Raw genomic sequence first — 21,956 nt, forward strand, 5'->3', positions numbered from 1 at the left:
TGTATGTATATCTGTCTTCTAAGGATCGGAGCTGCTACCCACTGTGAAACTGACAGCCTTTCAACAATCTATACCAACATGCTACACAACTCAGCAGAGATCAGAGACATGCCAACACCCTAAGGTTTGCCTCTATTTCAGATATTATTCTACACTGATTGTTAATACCCCGAGGTGTTGAGTTGTTGTACACCAGAACCAATTGACATATTTTTTTTAGCAACTGAATGCAATTAAGAATTCTGTTTAAACTTTTCATTAAAACTCTCGCCTTTTATTTAAATGTATATAGGATTACCAAAATTTGATTGTGCCAGCTGTTGCAGTTTTCAAACAATGTGCCACATGTTACGTGTAAACGGATCGTAAATAAAAAACTAAGAAAACTAAAGGTGTGAGGAGTTTGCTCCCGCAAACAAAAACTCCTAGGTACGGCCCTGCAATGGCGAAGCAAACTTAGGTTTTGCACTGTTTTTACCTTGAATTTACTAGGCTTTGTAAATGTATTTCTTTTACTTTGGTTTGCAAAACATTTACTTCCTATGTAGAAGCAGTGGATATTTGCGGCACCTTTCCCACTATGACAAATGTAGTGGGCAAATTAATCCTTCGGAGCTGCTACTATTCTTCTCCTATTCCTCCTCTTCCTCTTGAGGATCCTCTTCCTCTACATTTTCTTCATCGCTTCCACCCTCTGGCTCAGTGTCAAATATATCTGGTGCACGATCTGCCATTGTCTTTTTCTTCTCGTCAACGTGTTCAACCAAGACAGCGTGCTTCGACTGAGCTGGAGTCGTTTGAAGTGATTTCTTTTATACATTTTTTGTCAGTGTTCAAGCGTCCTCCACCTTTCTTCGATACCAGCGTGGGTATCCTTCGTGCGTCAAGGGGTGACTAAACACCCGTCTCCTGTCATCACTGGCTGGGTGCAGATCCAAGGTCAAGTACCCAAAGGGTCGTTTCGCTACTTTTTGGAACATGGTCATTATGTCTTGCCAGTAGATGGGAAAAGCTTGTAGCAGTAAATTCCTCATAGTTGGCTGGTCGCGAGAATACTTGAAGGCTATGATGTTATGAGTATTCCTGGAAATACTCTTGGCGTATTTACCCGGTGGTAAATACTGGTGGTTTTTGGCGGTTTTGGAGGTTACTGGCGGTTTTCTTGGGTTTATTGGTGGTTACTGGTGGTTTTTGGTGGTTATTGGTGTTTGGCGGTACGTTACTGGCGGTTTTTGGCGGTTCTTGGTGTTTTGGCGGTTACTGGTGGTTTTTGGCGGCTACAGGCGGTTTTTGGCGGTTACTGGCCGTTTTTGGTGTTTTTTGGCGTTTATTGGTGGGTTACTGGTGGTTTTTGGCGGTATTGGTGTTTGGCGGTTCTTGGTGGTTTTAGATGGTTTTGGCGGTTACTGGCGTTTTTTGTTGTTTTTGGCAATTACTGGTGGTTTTTGGTGGTTTGGCGGTAACTGGCGTTTTTGGTGGTTTTGGCCGGTTACTGGCGGTTTTTGGCGTTTATTGGTGTTTTGGCGGTTTTAGGTGGTTTTGGTGGTTACTGGCGTTTTTTGTTGTTTTTGGCGGTTACTGGTGGTTTTTGGTGGTTTGGCGGTTACTCCTGCCATACGGTACGCGCCAGCAAAATTTAAATTAACCAATCAGAGGCCGGTTGCGGGGAAAAACTGAGTTTTCCTACGTCACTTTCGTTTTACGCTCTCTGATTGGTTGTGGTGAACGAGAAAAAACAGAGAAATTCCATGAAGTGAGGCGCGAAAATGTTCAACATGGCTAGCAGTCGAAGTGGTGGTTTCTGTTGTCGTTCCTTTTTATTTTATTTTACTGAGTTCACAGTCTTTTTCAACGAAGTGCAGCGACTGATTTTAGTTAGTGTGCGATGCTGTTGGTGTCTGATTTGCTGGAATGGCGATCGCTGGGTGAGATTCATTTTGCTTTTGAAGACTCCGACGCTATGGTCGATTGGACTCGACATCGAGGGTTCAAGCACATTTCAACGAGGAAGCGAACATCATTCCCTTTCTCCTCCACCTCATTTAAAAGTTTGATCCCCTGTTATGTACGCCGCTTTAACCAGCGTTGACTAGAGTGCTGCTGTGGAGATTGTTCAATTCGCAGCTGTAGTTCAGGTCATGGATAGTAAATTAAAAGGCCATGCTGAAGTCTGGATTTTCAAGGTTTAGGGCCTTCGCTAGATTTGGATGCCTTTCAAACCGTTGTAGCATTTCGGGTAGACTGGTCTTGTCAGGTAGAAACTGTAGTGTAGAAACTTTGTTTTGTGTGATTTGTAAAGTGGTATCTTGAGTGTATTAAATTATTACGGAATTACAATTTAAACTAGAGTCAGGCTTCTCCAATTTAAGGATTGTAATAATTTTTCTGTGAACTGCTATGTTTTGTCTCATTTTATTTGGCAAGAGCTTTTAATGTTGTTTAGGACTATAAAGATTCATTCTCATTAAATACTAGGAAGTCCTTATTAAGGGACTGTTAAATTTAAGTATAAAATTAATATCACTTCAATTTTAATACAAGAGTTGACTATAATAATTTGAATTTTTTCTTTCAGGGTTTGTTTTGTTTGTTTCTATTTTTAGAATTAGATTTTCAGGCGTGTTAAGACCCTAATACAAACCAAAAAAGTTTTCATCTTTAAAATGGATACCACCTTGTGTAAATCTATTTTTTTAAATAAGAATGGCCTTGCCATTATCCTTGTAAAGGATCTAATCCAGTTGCCAAAAAGCTTAAATTGATGATTTCAGAATTTGTAGTTCTGTAAGTTGATAGTGGCTAGTGTGAGTTTTTTAACGTTTTGGGATGCGAATCATCAAATGAAACGCAATATCAGTGAGACTAGTTCCAAGGCGGCAGGAAAAAGGTTCGTGTTGGGCTTTATTTTTATTAACTTTGGAAAAATACACGGCTATCGAGCCCCAATCGAGTGGTGAAAAACAATGGCAAATCGACATATATTTCATTTAGTCGACAGTGAAGTGTCACTTCATGTTTGAAACGATGACGTAGGAAAACTCAGTTTTGCCCGCCGCTCGTATTGCGGGCTCAACCTCCGTATGGCAGGCTGGCCGTTTTTGGTGGTTTTTGGCGGTTTTTGGCGTTTATTGGTGGTTACTGGTGGGTTTTGGCGGTATTGGTGTTTTGGCGGTTTTTGGTGGCTGGCGATTACTGGTGGTTTTTGGTGGTTTGGCGGTTACTGGCGGTTTTTGGTGGTTATGCTGTTTATTGTTGGTTTTAGGTTGTTCTTGGTGTTTTGGCGGTTCTTTGCGGTTTTTGGTGGTTTTTCTCGGTTCATGGTGTTTTCATGGTTACAGGCGGTTTTTGGCGGTTATTGGCCGTTTTCGGTGGTTTTTGGCGGTATTGGTGTTTCGCGGTTTTTTGGTGGTTTTAGGTTTTGGCGGTTTTGGCTAGGAGAATGGGAACGACCGTGATCTATATAAGTAATGGAAGAGGATAGTGATGAATTGTTCCGGGCTTCCGGTCAATAGTACACTTTCCGCAGTGTAAACATTTAGGTTTTTGAAAATAAAATGATTTTGGACATTCTATTTCCGGTTTGTTCACTTTCCGGTTTTTTTGCAAATTAGGTCACTTCCAGCCATCCATCAAAACTCGGTTGCTATGACAACCTATTGTGACGTCATTTGATGAGTACCTGTCAAATCTGCCTTAGGTAATAGCATATGACTACTAGTTTCCTTCGGTAAAATTCCGTAAAAGTGGAAGAGGAGTTATAATTGGTTCGCTTTACGTAGCGCTAGTTTTAATTTCCAGGAAATCCAGTTTTTACGTAGAGAGAAAGAGGACACAAATTTGCAAATAACAAAGAAGCGGCCTTTACAGCCCCTGCTTTTTGGCTGTTTAAATTTCTTATCCGGTTAAAAACTATGCACTGTGAGTTTTGAAAGATTTCCCGACACCGAAGGAGATTGAAGGAAATTACACACAAGGCCTCATAAACTCTAAAAAAAGCATTGGTTTGGGTGGCTCTAATTCAAGATTTAAAAATATTGTTTTAGCAGAGATGGTTGTAAGTCATCATTGCTTAGAAATATTTCACGCTTTTATGTAAGCCAAATGAAATTAGGGATAAATAAATTACCCAAAATCGAAAGAAACCTGACAATTAGTTATTGTCAATTTTTCAGGAAAAATTAGATAAAATAGAAATCTATTATTAGGATAAAAAACAACCGCAGCTAAAATTTGCAGCAGAAAATAATGTTTTCAGTTGAAAATTGATTATTTTATTAGAGCGGGCTATCGCTTTCAATTGCTTTTCTTTCTGTGGTAAGGGCTGTAACAGTAGAGTGTTTCTTCGTAAAATTGACCCTAATCAAGCTATATCTGCCGCATACCAATAATACTCTACGGTTTGAATCACGTGGTAAACCTTCCGCTCCTTACACAAAGTAGCCCACGTGTTAACCCTCGGACGTACATTTAAATTCAAAACTTAAGTTTCGGTTGTTTTTCATCTTTATAATAGATTTATCTAACTTTCTCCTGTAAAATTGTCGAAAAACCCTTAACGTGTTTTCAATGAATGGTTTATCACATAGCAGCTTCATTGGATATGGTCCGTCAGTTCCATTGCAGGTCTTCCAGGTATTTTTCTGCGCTTTTTTGCCATTAATATTGTGCGCCCACATTGAAAGAATAACGAAATAGAGGTCTTGGTACAGAAAGTGACAAAGAACTGAGGTCTACAACTAAATGAAAGAAAATTCTTTGACTTTTCACCCTGCCGGTGGGGAGTCGAACTCCCTTATATAGCGAAAGTTAGTCGTTTTGTAGTAGCCCGGAGTGTTTTGGGTGCCAGGCGCCAGGTTCTTGGAAAATCGCTCAGAAGTACTTTTGGACATACTATTTGAGGTTTGTCGTTTGCACTTCCGGTTATGCAAATTAGATTACGTGGACCGTTGCTATGACAATGTCAAGAACCCATCCATTAAACTCGGTTGCCATGAAAATCTGTTGTGACGTCATTTAATGAGTACTTGTCATAATGGGTCTAGTGTTATCTACATGACTACTCATCACTGAAAGATTCATAAACAAACAGCTGCAGTAAAACGCGCGAACCGATCAAATTTTTCAGAAATTCAGTCTAACCGAAAGTAGATTTTGAGTCCAATTTGGCCAAAATCGTTTTTTGCATATTTCTACCATACCATTAAAATTGACTACAGTCCGTTTGGTCTCTCACTAGGACCTATCTTTGTGCAAAATATGAGCGAGAGACAGTTGCTCTTAACAGCACCGTGTCTGATAAGTTTTTTGTTTTTGATAAAACTTTGGTTGTCATTAGCAACAACAATGACGCAATTATGACGTCTTTAAAATTGAAGTAGCCGCAATCTTGAATCCGCCATCTTGAATTTCTTTGATTTCGTTAATTTCATAAAATAGTCTAAAAATCATATTTGTGGACTGTTTAACTATAATAAATCCTTTTTAAAAGTATGCTTCAAGATAGGAAAATATAGAAGGCAATAACAAAATTACAGAGAAAATTGGTCTTGTTACAAATTTAGTCCGCAATTGTCTAATGTAAAAGACTGACACAGTTTTCAAACTAGTGCAAAAAAAAATGCTATCATAAGAACATGGAAATAACATTGATTCTCAAACTCATTAATAATTCATCAAGTTATAACAAAGAAAATCATAACCGTGAAGAAGGTTTGGATACCTGGTCTTAATTAGCATAGATTTTTACGATTTTATTTCTTCGTTTACTCCCTATTTTTTGTTTCGATTGAGAAGATATATCAAACACTCGAGACAGTGTTTCATCGCCTATCTAAACTCCTCGAATTTCGTCAAAAATACTCCGCTGCGCGTCGTATTTTCAACTCTCTTCTCGGTGTTTAGGTATCCCGATGAAACACTGTCTCTTGTGTTTGATACATTACTAAAAACCCCCCAAAATATGTAATTTTTGCAAAACGTGGCTCTCATGATCAAAAACCGGTTGCTGTGGAAACGTCAAAGTTGGTGGTCACGTGACACTAGCGTCAAAATGTTACAAGAACAATTTTAACATTTACTTGATTAATTTTTAAATCCATTTTTGTTTCATTAATTAATTAATTAATTTAATTTTATTTATTTATTTATTCATGCATTCATTAATTTATTCAATTTTCATGTATTTATTGATTGACACATTTCATCCATTTTCATATATGATGATTTATCATCATTCTTTTAATTTGCTTAAATATTGACATTATAATGATCATCAGAACAATCAGAATTTCCCGGGAATAGATCGATCATTATGCCAATTATGTCTTCTAGCTCGTTTACGGTCAGTTTGGACATAAATATGCCCAGTTTATTGGGAACATTGTTGCCAATCACAGCAAAGGAACCAAACACTTGTGCACCACTGATACAACAACCAGCTGTCCACATGGAATTGGGAATGACTATGTTCGGCTGCTTTGACATTCGCTGTGGCGTACCTGGGGGCACTATGCTGTTCCCCTGAGAATTGATCTGAATGTCTGAGACGCCGGTCAGTAGATACAAATCCCCGTTTTTCTTCGTAGCACACTCGTTCTTAGCATAGTTCCTTATCCTTTTTTCATACGCAGCCCACTGTCCTGTGTTGAAACTTCCATACTGCGGGACAGCGTTTGTGTAGGTGAAAGTGGAGCGTATGTGGCCGGGAGAGAAGGAGTAAGTCTCTGCAGGAACCAGATGACCTTTGTGAATTTTAGGTACATTCTTGTACATCCCTGGACTTCCTTGCCGGTTTCCTGGGATACCTAAAAGCCCTAAAACAGATGAAGTAAATAATTAATTTTTGATTATTAAATTTGTATAACAAATTCCGTATGAACATGATCACATACATGTACATGCTTGCATAAAAGTCTAAGACATCAACCTCCGAGCCTAGTAGCCTCCTATTAGAGACTTTCTTTGGGTCTTCCATGAAATATTTTTATCACCTACGGGAGAAATGCGTCAAGAGCACAAAGAGTGTATGTTTTAGACGAACACAGTTTTCAGTTTCTAAAAACAGTTAGTTGTTTATCAAAATACTTAAAAATTGCCCTTTGATTGTTTCGTTCAGTATAACTGAATTAATAAATTTCCACTGGGGGACGTGTGGTGGTTTAAGATGTATTTCTAGCCATCCAATGAAAGCCGAAATATAAAATTTCGTCAGGGGAGCATACCCCCAAACCCCGCTTACATGGTTCGAGACCGGCACGAGGTTGATTTAAGTCTCAGTTCTCATGTGCTAATTGCATTTGAAGGCTCTTTTCATGTTCCAATATATTTCTACTTGTGTTCAAATTTTCCTGTGGACGTTTAAGACATTCACTGGATGGCGGAGGAGCTGCGTGAGTGAACATTGATTAGCGTCACGATTTGAGGGGAGGGAGGGGCACATGAAGATATGACAGTTGTTTGAGAGGAGATCAGATAATTAAGCTGGTTTCATATTAAAATCCCTCGACCCTGCAACCTTCCCGCCCCTCTCCAAACGGTTAATAAATATATCTTATCCGTTAGCTTTTAGCAGATACTGACAAGCTAGGCTTTTTAAAGTTATTCCGGTGTTTCTGCGTGCTTTAATTTAGTACACGGTCGCGAAGTTAAACTCGTCATCTGTGCGCGCGCGTTTTTCAAAAGTGCTGCCAAATATGGTTTCTCTCCCGAATTTAGGGGAAAAACTGGCGCATGCGCATGCAAGTTACCCTGGACTCTCTCTTCTCGCTTGGATTCAACCGCTATGAAGGGCGCACGGAAGAGAGAGTTCAGGGACTGAACTAGAGATATATTTATACTCTTTTTGTGCGTTTATTTGTACTCTACGAAGCAGAGTTGGATAATAACGTCCGGCACCTAAAAAGTAGGTTACAAACAGTCATATTTTAATATGCTGTCGTTCACCTGGCTCTTGGCGAAAGTTAAGACCAGTTCTTGGTGCTGCACCAAAGTTCAAGGCTTGGCCTCTTCTTACAACGTACGCTGAATAGAGTGGAATTCCGTAATTTATGTTAAACATGGTGGAAAAGCACGGAGTGAGCGGATTACCACACATCTGACAGATGTATCTGATGTTGTTATTACTTTGTAAACCGGTTGGTGGTACATTTCCAACAAAGAACTGTCGATAGCACTGACGATTGTCCGTAGCTTGGATCACTGATCTACGGTCTCCGGCTTGTTGACTTTTGTAAGCTGTTTTGTTCTTGCCGTTATAATTCGTAAATACCACGCTCAAACCAGCAACCGCTTTAAACAGAAAAAAATGTGCACATAATGGATCAGACCCATTTATCACGAATGGTTTCAAATGTCGTGATACTATATATACTATACTCAATATAATTCTAGTGCATGGCACAACTCTTTCGCGTTCTTGTCAAATTCGAAAATAATAAAACTTTGTTTTTATACGTAGACCTAGATACTTCTTGAATGTGTAGAGTAGCACCACTCACTGTTACTGTGTCTCTTAGGAGAGCCTATATATACTGCTCATAATAGTCGAACATCAGTCTGGGGAATTAAATTCATCTGAGAATGAATGTATCTGTATCACCTCCTGAGTTTTCCCTAGACTGTGGACGAATAGAAAGTCTTAAAATCATTAGGATTATTTGTCCCAGTATCGTCGAAGTTTACATAGAAGAATTCAGGAAAGCTTGATAATTTGTCAGTTGAACACTCAACTCGCACCAGTGTAGCACGTTTTTCTCCTTCTCCTTAATTCCCTCATCAATGTACAGCGGCTGTTTTGAACTCATGACGAACTCATTACATATTGTTCCCCTCTCAGGTACATTTCACACCAAAAGAATATGTTACGCTAATTTAATTCAGTCTTGCTGCCAGGCATGCGCATACAACATGCTGACAATTTTTTTTAAATTCAGCATGACGAGCTTAGCCCTCAAAAAAAATTATGTCCAGGAGGTCTTTTAATCTTGTACATAACTTGTCACTGCATGCCAGGAAATGTGAAATGAAACCGGTCCTAGTTATGTGTACGTGATCTGTTTCTTGTGTCACGCAGTTTCTGCTTTCGCGGTTTTGAAACGTGCCTGTGAATCTTCTTTAAGAATATTATTTGCTAAATTGTCGATATCGGCATCGTTTGCGACCTTAAATCGATGATAAACGTTTCATAAGTTTTCCGGGCAACACGGTCAAGTTTGAGTCGGCGTTTTGGTGTTTTTGTATCAGCTATACGACATTGGATATCCGACGGACAGCCGAAAGTATAAGTGGACTGTGGTAAGTTACAAATGTAAAAGCGAGTCAACGAAAATAATATCGGTAAAAGCGAGATCAACAGTAATTTTTGCCGCGAGCAAGTTGAATGTATGAAGATTGGGGCTTTCAAGGAGTCGATTGTTGTAGTCTTCACGACATGAATTGAGTAGCATTGTTACCCATTTTAAAAGTGTTTTTATTGCATTTTTGTGACATGTTCCTCGCTACACTGCAAAACTCGTATGGGTGAATGCGAAACAGGAAAGCCATGCAAGATTGTGCAAGGGTTTCGTCTAATAAACGAAAAGGGATTCGGCATTTTCGTCTAATGGTTACTGTTGCCGGGTTAATTTATTCTGGCGGGAAATACGAGGTAACGCAATTCGCAAGCAGCGCGGCTCGCCGCCGTTCATCCAAGATAGAAGCAAGACAAACACCGCAGCACAATGGTAAGTTGTATTTTTTTATTTGTGGAATATAAACTTGAGCTTGGGTTTTCAGTTTCACTACGGTCGCTTATGTCAAGCGCTGTAATAATAATCAGCTTACGGTGCTTAAAACCTGGCTAATAGCGCGCTGACTTATTTCGCTCTACTAACCTCGCGCTAATTTTTTCTGTCTTACTTTGGTGGTGAGTTCTTTACTGAGCTCTTGTTATCTGTGGGCAGAATATTAACCTCGCGCTAAATTATTCTGCCTTACTTGGGTAGTGAGCTGAGTTCTTTACTGAGCTCTTGTTATCTGTGGGCAGAATATAACCTCGCGCTAAATTATTCTGTCTTACTGGGGTAGTGAGTTCTTTACTGAGCTCTTGTTATCTGTGGGCAGAATATTAACCTCGCGCTAAATTATTCTGTCTTACTGGGGTAGTGAGTTCTTTACTGAACTCTTGTTATCTGTGGGCAGAATATAACCTCGCGCTAAATTATTCTGTCTTACTGGGGTAGTGAGCTGAGTTCTTTACTGAGCTCTTGTTATCTGTAGGCAGAATATTAACCTCACGCTAATTTTTTCTTTCTTGCTTCGTTGGTTAGTTCAATATTTATCTTGTGTTATTTTTTTTCAATCCGCGATTGAAATTTTATTGAGCTGTTTTAAGACATGAACATCAAAACCCAAATCCGGCTAATATCTGCTTTTTCTTTCTCCACAGAGAAGCCGCGGCTATTATGACTGACACCTCACTGTACATTGCGGCAGTTCAAAGTGCGAACTACGATCTTATGTTACCGATCTTAATCCCCTTAATGGAGAAATATTCTCCACTAAGGGGATTAAGATCTAATTTGCATAATTTTTTTTTTAAGGACTAAGCTCGTCATGTATTTCCACTGACATTACAAGACTAACGGTAGATTCTCACCTTTTACTTCGTTGTCTCTTGCGGCCCCTGATGACTCGACTGAAGTGAACAAAAATAAAATCAGTACTACGTTCCCACGAGCTAAAAGAAAATTACCAACTTTAAAATGCGAACGTATGTGGAAAAAAATTTTGGTTAACGTTGAAGCGAAAATCACCCAAATGGCTAACAAAAGAAAAAGACACAGGGTATGCTTTCAAACTTTAATTATCGCAGCTTTTTGAAGAAAAAACGGAGAACAACCTTTTCATTGCGAGTCATTTATTCGGTGTATGTCGATAGTTTGTGAACGTTTTACTGCAAGTGTTTATTTCAATTCTAGTACTGTCTTATTTTTTTCCGTATAAATTGTGTGTAAATTTAACAGTGAGAAAAAAAAATCTAAAATAAATTTTACGACAGGTTGTTCGTTCAGTTTCGTACTACAGCATGTATAAGATAAAACATTTACTGTTTAACTTGATAGCCCCAACCTGGCTGATCATTGAAAAGAGAAGCAAGTGTAGGTTCTCACCGTTTATCTAACTGGTATTTTTTTGAAATGTTTCATCTTGTGTAGCACTCAATGACTTAACTAAAATGAGCAATGATAAAAAGGGCACAGAAAGGAAATTCATCCTAACCACCCGCCGTTCACACGATCAAAAGGAAGCCATCAAAAAATGGCACTTGGATCTCATCATCATCATCATCATCATCATCATCATCATCATCATCATCATCATCATCTTCTCATTTTGCTACCGTATTTACCCGTGTATTAGTCGATCCCGTGTATAAGTCGACCCCGGGGGGGGGGGGTACTCCCATAAAGTTCGGATAGGGGTGTGCCGCCAAGGTTCTTAAACCCTGACCCTATTTAAGGATAAAGAAAGCGAAAATTGACACCTTTTTTAAGGCCCAAAATCGAAAAATGACACCCTATTTAAGGGGAGGAGAAGCGTTCCGTGACGACCCAAATAACGGCTAACCGCGCACGGCAATACACAAATCTTTATAAAATCGCTTTTCTAATACCTGAACAGAAAATTCAGTTTTAAGATATCTTTTTTTTTCGTTTAGCTGAGCGTTTATTTTAGCTAATAGAATTTAGGTACCCTATCTAAGGATCACACCGGGAACACATTGCCAAAAGGAGCAAAAATGATACCCTATTTAAGGACCGAGAACCTCAAAAACCATACCCTATCGGGCGGCACATACCTATATAGGCCACATATGGGAGTACCCCCCCCCCCCCCCCCCGGGAAGTCGACCCCCTATTTTGAGGCCAGAAACTAGGGTTTTTTTATTTCTGGGTTAGAATTTTCTTGAAAAATCAACCTTGTGTGTCTTAGAATTTCCTTTCAGGTAGAGATACTTAATGAAAAAATCACAGCAAGTTTCAATGTGATGTTTATTATCGTGCTTACTCGTGCGTTTTAACAACACGTGTTTATGCAGGCATTTTGTCCATAATTTTTGAAACAGGCTGCTAAAATCAAACACACTAAATACAAACGAACCTTTCTTATTGTGGAGAGATAGTAGCGGCTTTAGAAGACAAGCAAAACACCAAGAAACATCAGAAATCTTTGAAAACCACTCGATAAACAAAGTGCCAAGCTTGCTTGGGGAGCTTGGTAGCCATGCAACAAAACGGTGAGGTACTGGTAAACTACACGTGCCCGCATCATGCCAAGTTACTAAGTAGCGAAGTTCGAAGCGAGAAAGATCATACATGAAGATGCTTTTCTCGAGTGGATTTACTAGATTTATTAGTGGAAAATGTCAGCTCTTTATTCAAATCTTGTGCCAGTGAGTCTCTCTATTCAGGTTTATATTTAGCGGATAAATCGTAATGAACTTCAACTTGAAATACCAATTTAACGACACAGATAGCAAAGCGAAAGGGAATCGTAACCTGTATGTCTTACTGTTGTTTATTCACTGGCTACCCGTACAATTCCGTATTATTTTTAAACTACTGTTAATAGTCTACAAAGCACTCAACGACAAAACACCATCCTATGTTTCTAGTATGCTAAGTTTTAGAACGTTCTCTCGGTCACTACGTTCCAGTGGCCAAGAACTGCTAACTGAGCCCATGGCTAAACTCAAGACCTACGGAGACCGGGCGTTCAGCACTGCTGCGCCAAGGCTGTGGAACAACCTGCCACTGAGCATCCGAAAATCAGCATCAGAAGACATTTTTAAGAAGAACCTAAAAACTTATCTTTTTAAAGAAGCTTATGACATTTAATTTTTATTTCTTATACACGTTTACTTTAAGTCCAGTTAAATAATCATGATATTTTTAGTTTTTAAATTTTTAACTTTTAAAACTTCACTCTCTGCATGTATAGATATTTTAGCTCAATAGATTAATTTAGTTAGGTATTTTTATATTTTATTTTTATATTTTAGCATAGTGATTGTAAAGCGCTATGAAAGACTAGCTAAATAGCGCTATAGAAATGATTATTATTATTATTATTATTATTTAGATGTTTGTTAACATATTAAAACAATTGTTATGTTAATTGTGCAGAATTTATTTAACTGGTACTTGGGTGGTACTTAAGAAATATTTATTAAATACAATTTTAACAGTAAAGTACGCGGCGAGGAGACCGCCAGGAAACCACCAGGTTTATTGGGAAGCTACCTCGGTTATCAATTAGCCACCCTAAAGAAGAATTTCGAGGACTTACAAAAGGCGCTCCAGCGTAATAATGCGCCGGCAGCCAGAAATGGCGGCCACTCAACTCCGAACTCACTTGACCCTGAGACTGATCTCCAGTTCGTTAGATTTCAACCCTTAACTGTAACATCGATCTGCCACCAATTTGAAAAGATTGAAGCACGAATACCTGAGTATTTTGATTTTTTCCAGCTGGAAAGAAAAGGGCTTGACAGTTGGATTGTTGGTTATTCCTTTGCAATGCCATTAAAGAGTGTTTAAAACAAGAAAAAATAAGTAAATTTTACAGTAAATTATTCAACTCAAACTGTTAACCGCAGAAGCAATTTGAAAACGATCAACGGTCTTTCAGATTTTTCAAGCTGATAAAAAGCCTTTACCGTTAACACGTTTAACGCGAGTTTAATGTTCATTATAGCTTAACTCATTCTTTTAAACGTTGAAAGAAAAAAGCTTAATGATGGGGACGTCAAGCAAATTAACGGAAGACCTTTTACGATTAGCCACCAAAAATAGGGATTAATTATTTAAAGAAGATATTGAATAGAGAAAATTAAATAAACGATAAACAATGAAGTGTCCAGTGGCGATTTTCGGTGAGGATTCTTTATAAGTTTCGATTTTGTTATTAGTTCAAATACAACTCCAGTCCACAGATCACCACATGTCGAACATGAGTCAGTTTTTCCATGGAATATTCACCAAATGGTATTAGGTTGGTAACGGTGAACACTCGACTATTCGCTACGTTCACGTGAAAGCATGGTAAGCCTTCAAATAAATTTCCCTTTACTTTCTAGTCAAAACTACCATTTTTTCCGAAAAATAGTAGACAAGCACAAAAGCAGCTTGGTTACTTTCGGCTTCGCTTTTGTACCGGCAGGGACCGCGGAGACCATTTTAAAGTGGTAGGGCTAAAAAGCTGGCGAAGACAAGTAAGCATTAGGGGTCACTGTTCCGCCATTTATCATGTAAAAATTCATAGCGAAGATCCCGTGCGCGCCGAAGGCGCGCGGGAGCGGAGCATCCATAAGTAAACAAATGGTTATCTATCAAACCGAGAAATTTTGGGGGTTGCCGCCACCCCCGTACGCGCACGGATTAGGCCTGTGGACGAGGAGGTTTCCCGCCCGTGGCTAAAGAAAAGGAGGGGAATTTACAAACAGCAAATAAAGCTCGCAGGGCAAGACAAAATATAGACAACGGGTAAAATTTCACAGCGAAAGCACACAGCAAAATATCTGAGAGCTTTATTATCCAACTGCTCTATTTTGTTTGTTTGTCTTTTTTCATGCGCGAGTTTATCGAAACCTCGATGCGCCTTTGCTCAAAAAAAGTGGCTCTCGTTTAATTACTACACGGTTAAGAACGAGTTTGCCAGAGGACCAGGCAGGGGTGATACATGCCATCTCTCCGATTTGGACGAAACTTTGCCAGATTGAAGGGCTCACCCAATAACTCTGAAAGACAAAGTGGGTCGGCTTTGCGATTTTTCCCTTGGGAGTTAGACCACCCCCCCTGGTTTTTGACCCCAAATCCCCAAAATTCCACTAAAATAAGCAACAAATGTAGACACCGCTCCTGGCTACAGAATATAATGAAATTTATTGTTATTCCACACACATCAAAACTAGCCCATTGCTAGTTCACACTGCAAGTTTCATGTCATTTGGATTGACAGGTGCCAATCAAGAATTGCCAACTTCTACCCATGTCACGCAACATTTATCAGTTATGCAAATTAGCTCAAATTCTGATCCAAATATCGTCAAAGTCCAACTTCCTTTTTCCAAACAGTTTTTACCATGTTACAGGCTTAGCTTTGTTCTATTAAAATCACAAATAAAATTTTTGGCATCTGTTAAATTTTGGCGACAACAGCTGTTAAAATAACGTGACCAGAGACTGGTTCCAACAAAGAGCCAATTACCAAATTCAAGAAAATAAAGCACTATAGATCAGTTCAATGAACACAATATCTAGGTAATTGCGATTAACAGTGTCTGTAAACACAATTTATAGCAGTTAAATCTAGCGGAAGGTAATATTCAGTGCAATATCCCTTTCAGTTATAATTAATATCCCCTAAATTCTGTTCTTATTTATTGAGTGTAAGGAACGGCCATGATGTATTTTTTTTTAGTTCCAAGGCATCGAGGTGCAAGATATGAGTTTCAGTACATTACGTGGTTTGAAAGCTCTTGAATATCCATAAAAAGATAACAATCTTCACACTTGACCTTGTTACTGACCTTCAATTACTTATCGTCAACACTGCCTTTTCACACTGCATATGAACACTTCAATCTGTGCCCGCCGTAAGCAGCCCTGAAATCGACATGAAATTGTTATTTGTCTTGACCGATTTAGTCTCGAGCTCACTCTTTTGTTTATCTGTTCACTGACGGTCCGAGGAAACTTTGGATTATTCTTTGTTGCATTTGATATTACTTATGTAAACATAGTTTCGAAAAGCGAACTGAATGTGTGGGAAATCGCGCCCAAGACCATGGTCAGCGGTAGAGAAAAATAGCAAATTATATATGAAATACATCATTTTTTTTCTTTGGCTAAAAAGTGAATGATTTCTTCACTTAATATTCAGACCCTACGAGTGTCTTGCAATTCTGTGTCCAGCAATAAGAAAATCACTTTAAAAAACACGTTGTCGATTGTTACTAGAATTGCGTGATACTTACATGATCAAGTCGCGTGACTTTGCCCAGCACGGGTTTTATTTACAGAACCAACAGAACAACATCTCTTAAGGCCTTTAAAAATAGTATAATGAAAATTGGTGTATTTCTCATGCCCTAAAGAGGGATGCACAAAGACATACCAGTTTTTTTATGAGTTTCCAGAAGCACCTAGACATAGGAAAGCACCTTGTAAGGCTTGAGAAGGAAACAACCTATGACACCATACAAAAATGGACCGAAATTATAATAAACTTGCCAAGAGGTCTCTGGATTATTTTCCAAAGCTACCTAAACAATAGATCAGAGCAAGGTCAAGCTCCCAAACAGCCGTTACCATGAGTTCCACCTGTCCAGTCCCAAAGGGATGGGTGGTGAAGATATCCAAAAAAGAGATCCGCTTTTCAGAGGAGGTCAAGTCTCATCTGAAAAGGAACTTCCTAGAAGGTGAGGAGACTGGAAGAAGGGCAAGTGCGGTGGATGTCTACAGTAAACTAAGAACTTTGCGCGACGAGAGTGGAGAGAAAGTATTCAGCAAAGAAGATTGGCTGACTGCTGAGCAAATAGCCCGGTACTACAGTAGATTTCTGTCTTGCACAGAACTGGCCGACTAGCCATAGACCAGGCTGATCCGAGTTCAACTGAAGAGGAGGAGGAAGGCTTTGTTGCCGAGGCAGAGGAGATAGTAACAAGGCTTCGAGTTCGAAGTCAGCTGGAGCTTTAATTTTATTATTGTAAGACACTGAATGCTTAATTAGTTGTAAATTCCAGCTGTTTACCGCCTGTAGCATGGATACGTTTCGAGGCGCAGGCTAAAGGTGCCAGAATGAAGTCTACATGGAGTTTACAAAAAAGTCGCGGATTCCATATAGGGTAAGTTGCCGTTTCGCTAGCTTCGCTTGCAGTTTGCTCTCTTAAATGGTCGGTGACCCCTACTTTTTTTTAACGGATCACTTTTGTTTATTAATATCTACGTTTTGCGAGCAAATGAAAAAAATCTTTCGAGTGGAAGTTCGATTTTTTTGTCACACTGACGGTTTGAATTCCACTTTTTGAGCTTTCCGTTTTGCCGTGCGACAGTTTCAAACTTGTTTTTCCAGGGTTAAGTTTTACAAAAAAGATGACAAAACTAGGAATTATTTACGCAACAGACGCACTTCTACAAAACGTGATTAAGATCGTTAGCCTCTGTTTACGCATTTCGATATTTTTAACAATAAACCCTGTAAACCATGCTAAATTACCGTGCGCCAATTTTTCAAAATCAGGGTAGTTTTCCACACGCTTTTTCTCTGAAACGAAGTCGGTGACCCCAACCTTTTTTTGCATTTCTGACACAAGTAACTCGTTATTTGACTGCAGGAAAAAACTAAAAGAAATCTATCGAGTAGAAAATTTTGGCTTGAACGTCCTTAAGGACGTTCACGCTAATTGCTGATGCGCTGCCTTACTGCGCACGTAATTCATATCGCAACAGCTAGGGCTTTCCACAAGTTGCTCGGCAACTTTTTGGCAACTTTTTATGTTTCGAGCAACTTTTTCCCCTTCGAGGAACTTTTTTCCTCTCGAGCAACTTGTTGCATTTTGAGCAATTTTCAGACCGAAGATCTCCGGAGATTATCCGAGTGTTGTTCAAAGGCAATACGAACGTTTCCGAAGATTGACGAAGTTCGCCGAAGATTTCCGAGAAACATCTGACGACGTTTCAACTTTCGGCTCATTCAGCCTTAAAACATCACAAAACTCGTCATTAAACACGTTGTCATCGATATCTTCACGATTTTTCATAGTTATAGAAAACTTTGTTATTTAACAAATTTTCCCCTTAATATGTTATTTAGATACTTCTTTTGCTGTAAAATTTCATAAAACTGCATAGAAATTTTACCGTCGAAGGGAAATTAGCATATATTTAGAGAAATTCTCTTGATTAGAAGCAGCGTTTTGGATTTTTTAGAGCAACTTGCGAGCAACTTTTATTATCAGAAGCAACTTTTTTGGATTTTTGGAGCAACTTTTGAGCAACTTTTTGAGAAATAACGGGCAACTTTTTGGGAAATCTCGAGCAACTTGTGGAAAGCCCTAGCAACAGCACGCCACGTCATGCATGAGCACGCGCGCTGAGAAAACTTTCCAAGCACATATAGGGTGGGTAGCCGTTGTGTTAACTTCGCTTGCAGCTAGTTTCCTTGCTTAAACAGTCGGTGACCCCCATTTTTTTCGGGATATATAACCTTTTGGGATAAATCTCTATCGATTGACAAAATAGGGCCAAATTTAAATGTTAGAAGTTTATTATTTTTTTCATTTTCTCTTTCCGCACGCAGTCACAGTCACATTTTGCTGTTTTGAACATTTGCAAATCCAGTTGTTTAAGACAAGGTTTACTCAAAAGGACTTTAAAAGTGAAATAATTATATTTGTTCAATAGACCCACTTAAATAAATTCGGACAAAGGAATTTGGCTTGCATCATTCATCTAAAATATTTTGTTGCCCGGAAGCCACAGAGGTCATATCGAGTGACGAAGTCAAATTTAGCCAAATAAGCGCCTTTCTTTCAGATATCGTATCTCATAAACGAATTCAGTGACCCCAATGTTTTTTACATTTCTGACATCAGTAACTTGTGAACTAGCAGTGGTGAAAGTTTAAAAAAAGTTGCAATGTTGGAAGATTTTTGCGCGAACGTCCTTAAGGTAACTTGTTAGTCAACCCGTGGATGGAATGACAACTTAGAGACTCTATATATCAAAGATGTGCCAAGACAACTTTGAGTGAATTACATCTATAAAGTAACTAATAAAAATACCTTTCTACCATCCCCACCCCAACCCTTGTAAGAGGCTTCCCGGAATGAGTAAAAGAAGCTTCGAATCCTCTTCCATTATTTCCAGGTATTTTCACTCAAACTTTGAGCCTGCTTGCAATCTAATTTTTTAAACGAAAATTCAAAGAAAAAAATCAGGGCCCCCACCATATGTCTTCTAAGCTGGCATAGCTTGCTCCAAAGCTGCATTTATAGGCTAATCCATGGTCGTACGTCGACTATAATGAAGTGCCAGAAGTCTTGCGAAAGGTAAAAGCAAATTGTATATTTCATCACAGATAGGTGATTGAACACAGTCCATTTCTTATCATTGGGTCTTATTTCCTGCAGTTGCAGTTACCGCTGATGATGCTTCCGGGCTCATGCTTCGTCACGCACCCACGAACAACCTCACGAACAATTTACCATGTTTGCCTCTATGCACGAGGAGCCGAAACCATTAATTTAAAGTTTGTTTTAACCCACAGTGGAATTATAAAAACGAAAGCTCGAGACTAAATCGGTAAAGACAACTAACAATTTCAGGTCGATTTCAGGCTGCTTACGGCGGGCACAGATTGAAATGTTCATATGCAATGAGAAAAGGCAGTGTCGACGATAACTAATTGAAGGTCAGTAACAAGGTCAAGTGTGAAGATTGTTATCTTTTTATGGATATTCAAGAGCTTTCAAACCACGTAATGTACTGGAAAACTCATATCTTGCACCTCGATGCCCTGGAACTAAAAAAAAATACATCATGACCGTTCCTTACACTCAATGAATAAGAACAGAATTTTGGAGTTATTAATTATAACTGAAAGGGATATTGCATTGAATATTGCCTTCCGCTAGAGTTAACTGCTATAAATTGTGTTTACAGACACTGTTAATCGCAATTACCTAGATATTGTGTTCATTGAACTGATCTATAGTGCTTTATTTTCTTGAATTTGGTAATTGGCTCTTTGTTGGAACCAGTCTCTGGTCACGTTATTTTAACAGCTGTTGTCGCCAAAATTTAACAGATGCCAAAAATTTTATTTGTGATTTTAATAGAACAAAGCTAAGCCTGTAACATGGTAAAAACTGTTTGGAAAAAGGAAGTTGGACTTTGACGATATTTGGATCAGAATTTGAGCTAATTTGCATAACTGATAAATGTTGCGTGACATGGGTAGAAGTTGGCAATTCTTGATTGGCACCTGTAAGTCCAAATGACATGAAACTTGCAGTGTGAACTAACAATGGGCTAGTCTTTATGTGTGTGGAAAAACAATAAATTTCATTATATTCTGTAGCCAGGAGCGGTGTCTACATTTGTTGCTTATTTTAGTGGAATTTTGGGGATTTGGGGTCAAAAACCAGGGGGGGGTGGTCTAACTCCCAAGGGAAAAATCGCAAAGCCGACCCACTTTGTCTTTCAGAGTTATTGGGTGAGCCCTTCAATCTGGCAAAGTTTCGTCCAAATCGGAGAGATGGCATGTATCACCCCTGCCTGGTCCTCTGGCAAACTCGTTCTTAAATATTAATTTTATTGGTCTCTGGTCGCATTTTTTTTTGTAATCGTTAACTGGATGATGTGGACGTTTCAGTTAAATCTAAACGAAGTTATTATATGAAAAGCGGGAAAATTTGTTACGCGGTGTTCAATGTGTAGGCTAAATGAAACCGCGAGTAAAAAGAGCGACAGAACTTTCTTACCCAATTTTTCTTCCACGATGTCCTCAAAAGCCATCTGTATTCCGTGAAATTACGGAAAACGAAAATGGTTTACGAGGAGACCCGAAATAATTGGAAAATGATATTCCTTGTGCAAGTCCAGTTTGTTTGTTTCTGTTGTTCGCTGTTTAATCTGCGGCTATTATCATCAAGAATACAATAAGCTTAACTTTAGCAAATGATTGTGTTAAAACAAAGCTAATCACTGCATAAATCAAGTCCGCTGACGAAAGAGATAGGACCCTAATGCAAGCTAACAACCTGTACTGATTTGCTGAGCCTGATTTTATGAGCCTGATTTTACGAAAGATTCCGTGTGGGCAAGGTTTAGATTTTTAAACAAATGGGGAGCTCCGCTTTTAGGCTTGCCTTAATCTATATATTTCATTATCCTTTTCATCTGGAGCCCTAAAATATCAACCCAACCGAAAAAGTGGTAGGGCTATAGCCCTACCAGCCCCTCCCCCTCCGCGGTCCCTGAATTACGCAATAAATCTGAACTGATAATTGGAAAATTAAATTGAATTTTCACGACCGGTTCGTTTAGCTTGGTTTAGTTCCAATGCATATGCGTGCGGCTTATTGTCTTAGTCCTATCGCCTGACCATTCAGGGGATAAGTAAATGTAGATTGTCACCGTAACTCTTGGTATTCTTGTGAAATGTTACATCGTGTATAGCATTCGATAACCTCACTGAAATAAACAACGGACCATTTAAAAAAATCTGAAACTGATTGAAAACTCGACATAAATTTTCCCGACTGGCTCGTTTAGTTTAATTCTACAACATCAATGTTTTGTTTTAACCATAACAACTGCTCCTTTAGGGGATAACTAAAAAAAATTCCAACCATTTGTTTTGGTATTCTTGTGAAATGTTCCATCTGTAGTAGCATTCGACGACTTCGCCAAAATGAACAATGATAAAAACTCAGAGACTCAAAGGACAGTGCAGAATGCGATGGAGCCGACCGTTGAAAGTATGATGTTTTATGTTCGTGTTTATTTGCTTTCTTTTACTTTCGGAAAGCCTCAGAAAAGCCTGTTCGCAGACTACTTGTATTCCTTCCCGGGTATTCCTTACGCTAATCTTTGCAACCGTAACACGACACTTCGTTTGAAACAAGATACTTTTGTTTTCCTTGAAAATGCCATAACATGATGCTTTTGTATTTTTGTTTTTTGTTTGTTTTACGGCGGCATCGATGGCATTTGTTTAATTTAATTAAGTTACGGTTTAAACTGCACGAAAGACGATTCTCAAAAAATAAAGAACAAAACTAATCAAAAGACATCTTTTTCGAAAGGTTTTTTAAAACGCAATACAGCTAGGATATTTGTTTCCTGGCTATCAGGATTTCACGCCGAAAATCCCGGTGCAAGTTTTTTCATACCTAATTACGAAAGCGCTGT

General features: G+C 38.9%; 2 protein-coding genes across 5 annotated transcripts in view; one reads left to right on the forward strand and one right to left on the reverse strand.

The window, feature by feature from the left end:
* The window catches only part of LOC144643528 (DELTA-thalatoxin-Avl2a-like), a 188,423-nt gene that overhangs the window by 13,286 nt on the left and 153,181 nt on the right, over positions 1 to 21,956 (forward strand). The window lies entirely within an intron of this gene.
* Positions 6,239 to 21,956, reverse strand: part of LOC144643536 (uncharacterized) — a 37,115-nt gene continuing 21,397 nt past the window's right edge. For 3 of the 4 annotated variants that reach the window (XM_078502829.1, XM_078502828.1, XM_078502830.1), the window contains 3 exons: positions 10,634 to 10,672; positions 7,942 to 8,286; positions 6,239 to 6,812 (listed from right to left, as the gene is read on the reverse strand). In XM_078502829.1, coding sequence (XP_078358955.1) covers positions 6,247 to 6,812; positions 7,942 to 8,286; positions 10,634 to 10,672 — 950 coding nt within the window. In that variant the 3' untranslated portion in view covers positions 6,239 to 6,246. The remainder of the gene's footprint in view (positions 6,813 to 7,941; positions 8,287 to 10,633; positions 10,673 to 21,956) is intronic. The other variant, XM_078502831.1, reaches the window with a different exon arrangement.

This window comes from Oculina patagonica, chromosome 2 (genome assembly GCF_052425735.1).
Source record: "Oculina patagonica isolate OP01 chromosome 2, crgOcupat, whole genome shotgun sequence".
NCBI lineage: Eukaryota > Metazoa > Cnidaria > Anthozoa > Scleractinia > Oculinidae > Oculina > Oculina patagonica.